The sequence below is a fragment of the Heterodontus francisci genome, unplaced genomic scaffold (assembly GCF_036365525.1).
Source record: "Heterodontus francisci isolate sHetFra1 unplaced genomic scaffold, sHetFra1.hap1 HAP1_SCAFFOLD_97, whole genome shotgun sequence".
Taxonomy (NCBI): Eukaryota; Metazoa; Chordata; class Chondrichthyes; order Heterodontiformes; family Heterodontidae; genus Heterodontus; species Heterodontus francisci.
Window position 1 is genome coordinate 2658909 of NW_027140606.1, and position 13197 is coordinate 2672105.

A 13197-nucleotide genomic window follows, 5' to 3' on the forward strand; every position below is an offset into this window, starting at 1 on the left:
TTAAAAAGGGAGTGAGGGAGTCCAAATAATTACAGGCCAGTCAGTCTAACATCAGTAGTGGGCAAATTATTGGAATCTATTCTGAGAGACAGGATAAAATGTTACTTCGAAAGGCACAGATTAATCAAGGATAGTCAGCATGGATTTGTTAAGGAAGATCTTGTCTAACCAACTTGATCGAAATTTTGAAGAATTAAGAAGGAAGATAGATGCGGGTAGTGCAGTTGATGTAGTCTTCACGGATGTAAATGTAGGGGGTATGAGTTTGCAGATGGCACAAAGATTGGCTTTGTGGTAAATAGCAAGGAGGATAGCTGTAGACTGCAGGAAGATCTTCATGGTCTGGTCAGATGGACAGAAAAATGGCAAATGGAATTCAATTCAGAAGTGTGAGTTGATGCACTTGGGGAGGTTAAACAAGGCAAAGGAATACACAATTAATTGGAGAAGACTGAGAGGTGTAGAGGAAGTGAGGGACCTTGGAGTAGGGGCGGCACAGTGGCGCAGTGGTTAGCACCGCAGCCTCACAGCTCCAGGGACCCGGGTTCGATTCTGGGTACTGCCTGTGTGAAGTTTGCAAGTTCTCCCTGTGTCTGCGTGGGTTTTCCCCGGGTGCTCCGGTTTCCTCCCACAGCCAAAGACTTGCAGGTGATAGGTAAATTGGCCATTGTAAATTGCCCCTAGTGTAGGTAGGTGATAGGGAATAAGGGATTACTGTAGGGTTAGTATAAATGGGTGGTTGTTGGTCGGCACAGACTCGGTGGGCCGAAGGGCCTGTTTCAGTGCTGTATCTCTAAATAAATAAATAAATAAATAAATGTCCACAGATCCCTGAAGGTAGCAGGACAGGTCGTTAAGGTGGTAAGAAGGCATATGGAATTCTTTCCTTTATTAGCCGAGGTATAGATTTAAGAGCAGGGAGGTTATGCTGGAACTGTATAAATCATTAGTCAGGCCACAACGAATACTGTATGCAGTTCTGATCACCTTATTACAGAAAGGATGTAATTGCACTAGAGAGGGTGCAGAAGAGATTCACGAGGGTGTTGCCGGGATTGGAAAAATGCAGCTATGAGGAAAGACTGGATAGGCTGGGGCTGTTCTCCTTGGCACAGAGAAGGCTGAGGGGAAATCTCATTGAAACATACAAAATTTTGAGGTGCCTGGATAGAGTTGAAGTGAAAGGCCTATTTACCTTAGCAGAGAGGTCAGTGACTGGGGGAAACAGATTTAAAGTGATCTACACTAATGGAATTGATTCTGTATCTTTCAATTTCACAGCGTGGGTGAGTTCTGAACTGGTATCTAATTTGTGTCTCAGGTTACAATATCTTTCAGCACCTTAGAAACTTTCTCTGTAATGAATGTTGAACTTGTATGTAACTTGTATCTCAGGGTACACTATGGGGATGTTTAAACATCCTTTATCATGAATGGATGTGAGCTTTGAGTATGGTATTTAATTTAAGTCTCAGGATACATCATTACGTTACATTCTGTGCCATTCAATCAGTACCATGTGCCAATTCTATCTGATATTTAATTGATAGCTAAGTCTGCATTATATTTAGATTGACACATTGTATTTCAATCTGTTAATGAGTGTGACTTTGACCTGGGATTGAGGTATCTGACTGTCAATGGGACTGAATTGGGGTGAAATGGAAACAACTTATTTCTCTCCTGCTTTGTTTGATTGTTGGATTGAAAGTGTGTCTTTGGAACTCGGGATCAATGTGGGCCTGACTACTTCTGCAGTCTGAGACCAGGGAACTGATGAACTGTCTATCCCTCTGTACTCTGAGTGATAATGTACCTACTGTGTGTGAGAGGAGCTGGCTGCACTGTTCCTTGTGCCTCGAGTGCAGCAACCATCACATTCATCACGATTCCTTCAAGTATTTGCCTGTATGAAGAAAAAATATGTCTTAACTCAAGAACAGGGGAGGTGCAAAATATCAAAGAGGTGAATTTAATTTCGCAATTAATAATCATTAAAAACACCCACAAATGAAAACCAGTGTCAGTATCTGTCTCCACTGAAGTACTGAAGCTCCCAGCTCCTGCATCACAAGTGTTCTGGGCAGATCCATCCAGACAAAACACTGCACTGGGATCGTCCCAACTGCTCGATGCTCTTCACATATTTCCAGCCACCCTGCCTCATATGCACAAATAAAGAAAAATAAAGCCCCATATGTATATCCCTCAATTCCTTTCTTCCCATACAGTTGTTCCACCTCCCCTTAAATGCATCGATATTATCGCCTCGACCTCTCCCCGTGGTTGCAAATTCCAGATTCTAACCACTCACTACATAAATACCTTTTTCATGAATTCCTCATTGGTTTTATGAATGTCGATTTTATATTTTTGGCTCTTGTTTCAGACAACACCACAAGAGGAAACATATCTGCCTGTATTCTATAGAAGCCCTTCACTATTTCCTCACTTTTTTCATTTGTTAGTGTGATGTAGGCATCACTGGCTATGCCAGCATTTATTGCCCATTCCAAATTGCCCTTGACAAAATGGTGGGGAGCTGCCTTCTTGAGCTGCTGCAGTCCTTGAGATGTAGGAATTTCAACGGTGCTGTTTGGAAGGGAGTTCCAGGATTTTGACCCAGTGACAGTGCAGGAATGGTGATATAGTTCCAAGTCACGATGGTGTGTGGCTTGGAGGGGAACTTGCAGGTGGTAGTGTTCCCATGCATCTGCTGCCCTTGTCCTTGTTGGTGGTAGAGGTTCCAGGTTTGGAAGGTACTGTCGAAGAAGCCTTGGTGTGTTGCTGCAGTGCATCTTTCAGCTGGTACGCACTGCTGCCACTGTGCATCAGTGGTGAATGGAGTGAATATTGAAGGTGGTGGATGTGGGCAATCAAACAGGCTACTTGAGTGTTGTTGGAGCTGCACTCATCCAGGCAAGTGGGCAGTATTCCATCACACTCCTGACTTGTGCCTTGTGAATGGTGGACGGATGTGGGGAAACAGGAGGTCAGTTACTCGCCGCAGAATTCCTAGCCTCTGACCTTGCTCTTGCAGTCACAGCACTTATATGGCTGGTCCAGTTCAGTTTCTGGTCAATGGTAACCAATGGTCAATGTTAATGGTGGGGGATTCAGTGATGGTAATGCCATTGAACATCAAGGGGAGATGATTAGATTCTCTCTTGTTTGAGATGGTCATTGCCTGGCACTTATCTGATGCCAATGTTACTTGCCACTTATCAGCCCAAGCCTGGATGTTGTGCAGGTCTTGCTGCATCTGGACATGGGCTGCTTCAGTATCTGAGGAGTCATGAATGGTGCTGAACATTGGGCAATCATCAGAAAACATCCACACTTCTGGCCTTGTGATGGAGGGAAGGTTGTTGATGAAGCTGCTGAAGATGGTTGGGCCTAGAACACGAGCATAAGGAATTCCAGCTGTAATGGCCGGAGACTGAGATGATTGACCTGAACAACCACAGCCATCTTCCTTAGTGCTAGGTATGACTGCAAACAGCAGATCATTTTGCCCCGATTTCTATTTACATTGGTTTTGCTAGGGCTGCCTTGTTGCCATACATGTCAAAGGCTGCCTTGATGTCAAGGGCAGTCACTCCCACCTCACAATGCAATGTTTATTTCACTCGAAAATAAAAGCAAAAGTCTGTAGATGCTGGTAATATGAAATAAACAAAAATGCTGGAAATACTCAGCAGTTCAGGCAGCATTTGTGGAGGGAGAAACACAATTAACATTTCAGGTCTGTGTCCTTTCATTTTACAATATGCTTTATGTCCTGGTAGATAACAGTGCATTCAGTCTGCAGTAATGGAATTAATACTGTATCCTCCAGTCTGACCACTTGTGAGATTTGTGGAGTGGTGTGTAACATGTAGCTCAGTCTGCAGTCTGGTTACATTATTGAGATTAATTCTGTACTTTACAATCAGGGACTGTTTGTCTGTTCTATCTGACATTGAATTTGTAGTTCAGGCCGCTGTCTTGTGAGAGTGACACAGTGCCTTGCAATCTGATAGTGGGTGTGATTTTGGACTGGGATTGATGTATCTACCTGTCAGTGGGACGGAGTTGGGGTGAAATGGAAACAACTTCAGTCTGTCATGCTCTGTGTGACTGTTGGATTGACTGTTAGTCTCTGGAACTTGGGATCAGTGCCAGTCTGACTAGTACTGCTGGCAGTGATTGTGGAACTGATGTCTCTTTTCTCTCTGAATGATACTGTACTTACTGTGTGTGAGAAGCCGGCTGCACTTCCCCTTGTGCTGAGGCATCATTCTATTTATTCTGCTTCCTTCAAGTATTTGCCTGTAGAAAGAAAAAGTATTTATTATAATTCAGGAAGAGGTGTGGTGGAAGTTACAAGAGAGACCAAAACAATCTTTGAATGAATAATCATTGTGAACAATCACAAAGGAAACCCAGCAATGCAAACAGAGTCAGTGTCTGATTCCACTGCAGTCCTTCAGCCCCCAGCTACTGCATACCAGGGGCTTTGGCCGTTTTACAACAATTAAATGACATCCAGAAACAATCCACTGGGCCATGAATGGGACTGACCGACGGAACAGGGACTTTTACACAGGTCAGATTTCCAGTTCCCGCTCCCATGGTCTAACCGTTCAAGCGAAACCAAACAGCCGCTGTTTAAAATGTGTCCTTCACACTTCTCACCTGGTGCCGATAATAGATTCTCTTTGTGTAACTCCCCACATTCTGACTGTCCGCTTCTATTTCCACACTTCACTGTCCAATAACAATAAACTGCGGAACCAGGCTGGATCGCTCTCTTTGAGCTGGCACGGACATGTTGGGCCGAATGGCCTCATTCTGCGCCGGAAATTTTCTATGTTTCTGTTTGCTGAATTGTTGCCTGAATCTGCGCCTGCGCTCCCCTCCCCCAGCACTGCCTGTGAGCGGAAGAAGATGGTTTGAAACAGTCGCGAATGGAGAGATCCCGTTCCCGGGGGAAGGAAGCAAACAGCAGCCTCCTTCCAGCAGCACATCGCTTTGGGAGCGTGTCCGCAGATGGACTCAGAGATCAGCATCAAGTCCGGGGCAAGTTCAGGGGCAGACGGGGGCTGTTTGTAAGAGGCGGAATGGAGAATCAACTGGTCCCGGAACATGGGGTGAGTGGGGGAAGGGAGAGGCCATTCTCAGGCTGTGTGTCGTTGGGGAAAGAAGACAGAATGGGAAGAACCTGTTACTGCAGTGCAGTCAAACAATGATAATATTTGTATGACTGGGCTTCCTTTGTGGGGGCTCATTATTATTCGAGAGATTAAATTCATTAAAATCCTGTATCTTCTATCTCACCTGTATTTTAGTTATAAACATACCTTTGTTCAAACAGACAAATAATTGAATGAACCAGAATAAATGTGATGTTTCCTCCACCCAAGTTACAAGGAAGAGTGTCACCAGCTCCTTCTCACACACAGTCCGTACATTATCCCTCACAGAGCGCAGAGACACAGACAGGTCATCAGTTCCACAGTCTCAGACAGCAGAAATAGATCCAGAGACACATTTTCAATCCATCAATCAAACAGAACAGGAGAGACAGACGTTGTTTCCATGTCACCCCAACTCAGTACCACTGACAGGTAGATAAATAAATCCCAGTCCAAATTCTCACCCACTATCAAATTATCAGTGTGTCAATCCCACAATAGTGCAACCTCAGCTACAAATTAAATACACATTGAACTGACACATGGTTCCCTTTTCAAAGCTCTAGAATTAAGGGCGATGCAGTGGTTAGCACCGCAGTCTCACAGCTCCAGCGACCCGGGTTCAATTCTGGGTACTGCCTGTGTGGGGTTTGCAAGTTCTCCCTGTGTCTGCGTGGGTTTGCTCCAGGTGCTCCGGTTTTCTCCCACATGACCAAAAGATTTACAGGTTGATAGGTAAATTGGCCATTATAAATTGCCCCTAGTATAGGTAGGTGGTAGGGAAATATAGGGACAGGTGGGGATGTGGTAGGAATATGGAATTAGTGTAGGATTAGTATAAATGGGTGGTTGATGGTCGGCACAGACTCGGTGGCCGAAGGGCCTGTTTCAGTGCTGTATCTCTAAACTAAACTAATATAATCTGAGATTCAAGTTAAATACCAGCCCAATATTTACACATGTTATCAGTTTATTATCAGTATTAATTCCCATAATGTGTCCAGACATATACATTAGATACAAGTCCAAATCTCAAGTGCATAATCAGATTGAGAGATTCTGAAATATCGTATAACCTGAGATACAAACTCAGATTCCAGTTTAAAACTCATCCGGATTGTGAAACTAAAAGATACATTATAAATTTGATTAGTATAGTTTGAGCTATAAATTACATACCAGTCCTGAAACCTCATATAGTGTCAGATGGAAGATACTGTACAATTCCAGACTGAGCTCATTTTACACACAAGTCCAAGATTCTCCCTCAGAGTCAGACTGAATGGCATTGATCAAATTGATTAGTACAGCCTGAGTTACACTTGCACATCAATCCTGTATCAGATTGAAAGATACATTATCTTTCGCTATTATGTTCACAGTGACAGATATTTAATACTTGGCAAAACTTCAAACATATTGTCTGCTTAAAACCAACCACATCTGTGGCCTGCTGCTGTGCTGACATTTTATGCAGAATGAATCCAGACTTGCAAACAGTCCCAGGGACGGAAGGTTATATAATGAATCCCCCAATCACACAGAGTACCAGATACTGACAGATAAAGTGATGCTGAAACACATGCTCAGTGCCAGATCCTGAAAAGTATAGGTTGATTATTGCACTCACTCACAGTACCTCAGCCCGAGTCATCTAAAGCAACCTAACACACAAATAGCAGCACTGAGAGATTGAGAAAGAGTCCAAAACCCACATCGAGTACCAGGCACTGACAGATACAAACTGAAAACTATCCACACATGGATATAGGATTGGCTAACTCACAGAAAACAGAGAGTGGGGATAAATGGAGCATATTCAGATTGGCAAACTGTAACTAATGGAGTGCCACAGGTACAGTGCTGGGGCCTCAACTATTTATGGTCTATATTAATAACTTGCATGAAGGGACCAAGTATATTGTTGCCAAATTTGTAGATGGTACAAAGATAGGTAGGAAAGCAAGTTATGAGGAGGACACAATGTGTCTGCAAAGAGATATAGATAGGTTAAGTCAGTGGGAAAACATTTGGCAGATGGAGTATAATATGGGGAAATGTGAGATTGTCTACTTTGGCAGGTAGAATAGAAAAACAGAATATTATTTACATAGGGAGAGACTGCAGAATGCTGCTGTACCAAGGAATCTGGGTGTCCAGGTACATGAATTACAAAAATGTTAGCATGAAGGTATAGCAAGTAATTAGGAAGGCAAATGGAATGTTGGCATTTTTAGCAAGGGGAATGGAGTTTAAAAGTAAGGAAGTTTTGCTATAACTTTACAGGGCATTAGTGACATCCCAATTCCATACAGTTTTGGTCTCCTTACATAAGGAGGAATATACTTGCATTGGAATCAGTTCAAAGAAGGTTCACTCGACTGATTGCTGGGATGTTGGATTGTCTTATGAGAAAAAGTTGAGCAGGTTGGGCCTATACTCACTCGAGTTCAGAAGATTGAGTGGTGATCTTATTGAAACCTGTAAGATTCTCAGTGGGCTGGACAGGTAGATGCTGAGAGGATGTTTCTCCTTGTGGGGGATTATAGAATTAGGGGCCAGAGTTTAAGATAAGCAGTCTCTCTTTCAAGAAGGAGATGAGGAGGAATTTCTTCTCTGAGAGGGTTGTTAATCTTTGGAATTCTGCTCTCCAGAGGACTGTGGAGGCTGTGTCATTGAATATATTCAACGCAGCGATAGACAGGTTTTTGATCGACAACAGAGTCAATGGTTATGGGGGCAGGCAGGAAAGTGAAGTTATGGCCACAATCAGAACAGCCATGATCTTATTGAGTGGCAGATGGGCCAAATGGTCTACTCCTGTCCTATTTCGCATCTTCTTATGTTCTTACACACACACACACACACACACACACACACACACACACACACACACACACACACACACAACCAATGTGTGGCGGATCTAGAATTAATCCCACTTTCATACACAATACCAGTGACTGAAAGGTACAGAATTAATCCCACAGATAGATACAGTACCACCGACAGGTACAGAATGAATCCCATGCTCACAGTCAGCACCCGGGATCGAAAGATACAGGTGATTCCTACCCTCACATAACAATATCAGACTGAGTTACAGAATGATTTACACATTCATACTGGGCACCAATGACTGCGAATTAATTCATCCCACAATCACACACACTACCAAAGGCTGACAGATACAGAATTAATCCCACACTCCTATGTAGTAGCAAAGACTGACACATACAAAATCATTCTCAAATACTCCTACAGTACCTGGCAGATTCAGTGACTGCCAAACTCACATAAATCACCAGAGACTGACAGATAAAGAATGAACTCACATACACACACAGAGATACTGACAGATATAGCTTGAATTCCACACATACAGAACCACTGACAGATTCAGACTAAGTCCCAAATCACATAACATTCCAGAGACTGACAGAATGAATCAAATATTCACACACAGTGACACTGACAGAATGTATTCCACACACACATACAATACCGAAGACTGCCAGATACAGAATGTATCTCACACTGACACAAAGTACCAGTGAGTGACAGGTACAGAATGAATCCCACATTCACACATGACGTTAGAGATGGACAGCCAAAAAACAATAAGACTGCCAGAATAGATAGAATTCACATCAAAATTCTAAAATATGGCAGAGAAACACTCGACACAAATACATGTCTCATTTCCCTCATCTAGAAGGAGGAGAGCATGACAGGGGATCGCCGTGATGCGGTAATTGTGATCATCTTTTTAAAAAGTTGACACGACCGACTGTGTTAACTATAGAGGGGTATCCCTGCTGTCCACCACAGGGAAGGTCATCACAAGAGTCCTTCTCAACTGCCTCCTCCCCGTGGCTGAAGAGCTCCTACTGGAATCACAATGTGGATTCTGTCCACCAACAGGCACAGTGAACATAATCTTCACAGCAAGACAACTTCAAGAAAATGTAGGGAGCAGCAGCAACTTTTATACATCGCCTTCTCTGACCTGACAAAGGCCTTCGACTCTACCAACCGAGAGGGATTATGGAATGTCCTCCTCAAACATACTGCACTACGACATGCAAGCTGTAATCCTTGCCAACGGATCTATCACTGACCCAATCCGAGTGCAAACTGGGGTCAAGTAAGGCTGTGTCATCGGCACCAATGCTCTTTTCCATCTTCCTTGCTGCAACACTCCACCTCATCTCCTCACACTCAAACACAGTACCTGACAGAGACAGAATGAATCCATACAGCACCAGAGACTGAGAGTTACCAAATTACATAAAACACTCAAACACAGTAGCCTAGACTAAAAATGAAATTAATTGCACACTCACATGCAATAGCAGAGACACAACGACACAGAATCAGTCAATAAGTGTCCTCCTAACAACAGCCAGGACATTTCCAGGAAGCTCCACACAGGGAGCAGCTCTTTCAATATAAACTGGGGCTGGAGAGAGTCTTTGTGCAATATACTTCCTGATTGCAGTACGGGGATTTGTGATTGGTTGCAAATATTTAATCTGATTGGATGGCGAAAGAGACCAAATGTCGAATTACAATATTAAATCGTTGGGACATCATTCCAAATCACCCAATCACAATCTTTACTTTCCCCCATCCCTCATTAGCATAGTGCTGTGGGATTGTCTATTTAATCCGCACTCGGAAGGGGTTTGGTTTATTTCTGAGTCTGAAATTGAAACTAAAGATGGTTGAGGAGAAGAAGAAAGCAGCTGCTAAGAAGGGCGCCAAGAAAACTGTGAGTAAACCGTCAGCAAAGAGCGGCAAGAAGCGGAGAAAGTCGAGGAAGGAGAGTTACTCCATCTACATCTACAAAGTGATGAAGCAGGTTCACCCCGACACCGGCATCTCCTCCAAGGCCATGAGTATCATGAACTCGTTTGTGAACGATATTTTCGAGCGCATCGCGGGTGAGGCTTCCCGCCTGGCCCATTACAACAAGCGCAGAACTATCAGCTCCCGGGAGATCCAGACCGCAGTGCGCCTGCTGCTGCCCGGGGAGCTGGCCAAGCACGCCGTGTCGGAAGGGACAAAGGCGGTGACCAAGTACACCAGCTCCAAGTAAAACTGCACAATGGACTGAATAACACCCCAAACACAACGGCTCTTTTAAGAGCCACCCACAATCTCTCTGAAAAAGCTGCATCCGAACATCTCTATGAAATCATTTTAAGACAATGTGCAACATAATAAATGTCCCACTGCTGTGTTTTTGTCTGCTGTCCCAGAAACCGAACTCAAACCCATAATCCGCTCATCCGCCTTTACTTTTTTGCTTAAAGCTGTTATTGTGGTTTTGCACAGCCCCTGAATGACCGCATTAACAGCTGCTTTCAGCGGCATGAGTCAGACATCAGTCCCTTCACTCTATTCCTGAAATGTGAACTGATTCATCATTTTATTAACAGTAACTCTCCGCAGTGTAACAGCCCGGAATGGGATTATTACACAGCAGACTAAGGGCAGTTTGAGGACTCGATCCTGCTTCCTGTTTTCAGAGAAGGACACTGATTGAAGCTAAACTGAATGTTTCCCTTCAGGGAAATGCTGTGAACAGGGATTTAGTACCTCCCGGGACAGTTTGAAAGCAATTGTAGAAAGATCCACAATTTAAATAACATTTTAAACCCGCGTCTGTAATTCATGACGGAAAAAGGTGAATAAAACAAAATAAAGAGAAGGGATTTTAAATATTTGACGAAGGATGACATTTATTTTAATCCACTCCTTTCTGACAATGAAATTGGCGGTCTTTTTGAAATTGACAAATTTTCTGCTTCTGATGTTTTGGCGGTAAACCCTGCCCTCTTCTGTTGTCAGTGACCTGATTGGTGAAGAATATAGGCAAATGAGGTGAATTAAGTACCGGCCAATGGGGAGAGTTTTCAGTCTATAAGTAAAGTAAATGCGGCGGAAATTATCCATTCTTTGTGAAAGTATTTGCGAGATTGTGGAAATGTCTGGAAGAGGAAAGACCAGCAGCAAAGCTCGGGCCAAGGCCAAGTCTCGCTCCTCCCGGGCTGGATTGCAGTTCCCGGTGGGCCGTGTTCACAGGCTCTTGAGAAAGGGCAACTATGCTGAGCGTGTGGGTGCCGGAGCCCCGGTCTATCTGGCTGCTGTGCTCGAGTATCTGACCGCTGAAATCCTCGAGCTGGCTGGCAACGCGGCCCGAGACAACAAGAAGAGCCGCATCATCCCCAGACACCTGCAGTTGGCCGTCCGCAACGATGAGGAGCTCAACAAGTTGCTGTGGGGAGTGACCATCGCTCAGGGCGGGGTGCTGCCTAATATCCAGGCCGTGCTGCTGCCGAAGAAAACCAGCGCTCAGAGCTCCCAGAAAAAGTAAAGTGGCCAAAATGTCACCTAATAAACCAAAGGCTCTTTTCAGAGCCACCCACAGTCTCTGTGAAAGGGCTGATTACTGTCTGATTCCAGAATGCCAGTAACAGGACCGAATGAGAACTATTTCAAAGGTTTAAGCATCTGTTTCAGTGATTTCTCACTGTCACCCCAAAGCCTGTCTAATTTATTACTTCCACACTGAGTGAGTTATTTGTCCCGTTACAGATTGCTGAATAGAGTCTTACCGCCATGGACAGATAAGTAGACAAAAAATTACAGATTAAAACTTCGTAATATATATAATCCATCAAAAGCTTTTTTTATTCCGCTTTTATCAGCACAAAGTCCTGGCCCGATTTTACGAACAGCTTTAAACTAACGCCAGATTTACCATTAATTCGCTTCTTTCCGACACTGAAATTGACGGCTTTTTCGAATTCAAACTTTCTGCCAATTTAAGCCAGTGATTTGCTGTATTTTCTAATTCGAGGCTCGGCAATTGGTTAAGACATGTGAATGAGACGTGGGTGACCAATCAGAAGTGGGCTCTGGACAGCGCGGTCTCAAATTGCGGGAATTCCAGGTCCCTGAATGACTGAGCTGAAACTGATCAGTTTCACAAACCCTGTCAGTTTCAGAGCAGGAAACACCGTCTCGGGGGAAATAACATCACAAGTGGGTCTGGTTCCAGTGAACGATTTAACAGCTGCTGCAAAACTCCCTGATTCCCTCATTGCAGCGAAATCATTTTGAAATTCTATGAAAACAATGAGTGATTCTGGAGGAGTGATGTGGCTTTTCACTGAGGGCATGTGTCGACTGGGGAAATAACTAACTGGAGAGTCTCGGGCACTGTTTACACAGCCAGTTGAGAAAATCAAATCCACTGCACATCCTTGCTGCAAATGAAATGTCAAATTCGGCGATTCCAGTTTTTTTCATCCCGAACACAGCAGATTGATTGAACAAAGAATTAAAAGTAAAATACTGCGAATGCTGGAAATCTGAAATATTTCAGATTGATTGAACTGTTCTGAACAGCCGATCCCAGCTCCCATTTCTCGGTCAATGCTCTCTCTGTGAGGCGGTGGGTGGCTCTTGGAAGAGCCTTTGTTTTGTGTTTGCTGGAAATGGTCAAATTGTTCAACCGCCGAATCCGTAGAGAGTGCGGCCCTGCCGTGTCAGAGCGTACACCACATCCATGGCAGTGAACGTCTTGCGCTTGGCGTGCTCAGTGTAGGTGACCGCATCCCTGATCACATTCTCCAGGAAAACCTTCAACACCCCGCGAGTCTCCTCATAGATCAAACCCGAGATCCGCTTGACCCTGCCACGGCGAGCCAGGCGGCGGATTGCTGGTTTGGTGATGCCTTGGATATTATCACGAAGCACTTTGCGGTGCCGCTTTGCTCCGCCTTTGCCCAGTCCCTTGCCTCCTTTACCTCTGCCAGACATGATGATTCTTCACTCAGGTCACTACACAATAAAAGAAGCAAACTCTTGCAGGCTCTACTTTACACAGACCGCCCGGACCTGCCTGAGAATGGCAGAGAGAGAGCAGGAAGGGGAGGAGACAGAGTGAAGATTGAACAGAGAGCAGATGGGGAGGAGACACCCAGAGTGACAGACGGAGAGAGAACGG

The 13197-nt window shown here is 44.3% G+C and overlaps 1 protein-coding gene across 1 annotated transcript in view; it reads right to left on the minus strand.

Annotated features, from left to right (window-relative positions):
* Window positions 1-10835: 10835 nt before the first annotated feature.
* The window catches only part of LOC137360209 (histone H2B 5-like), a 46798-nt gene continuing 44436 nt past the window's right edge, over window positions 10836-13197 (minus strand). The window contains exon 4 of the mRNA XM_068025747.1: window positions 10836-10847. Within this exon, the coding sequence (XP_067881848.1) occupies window positions 10836-10847 (12 nt within the window). The remainder of the gene's footprint in view (window positions 10848-13197) is intronic.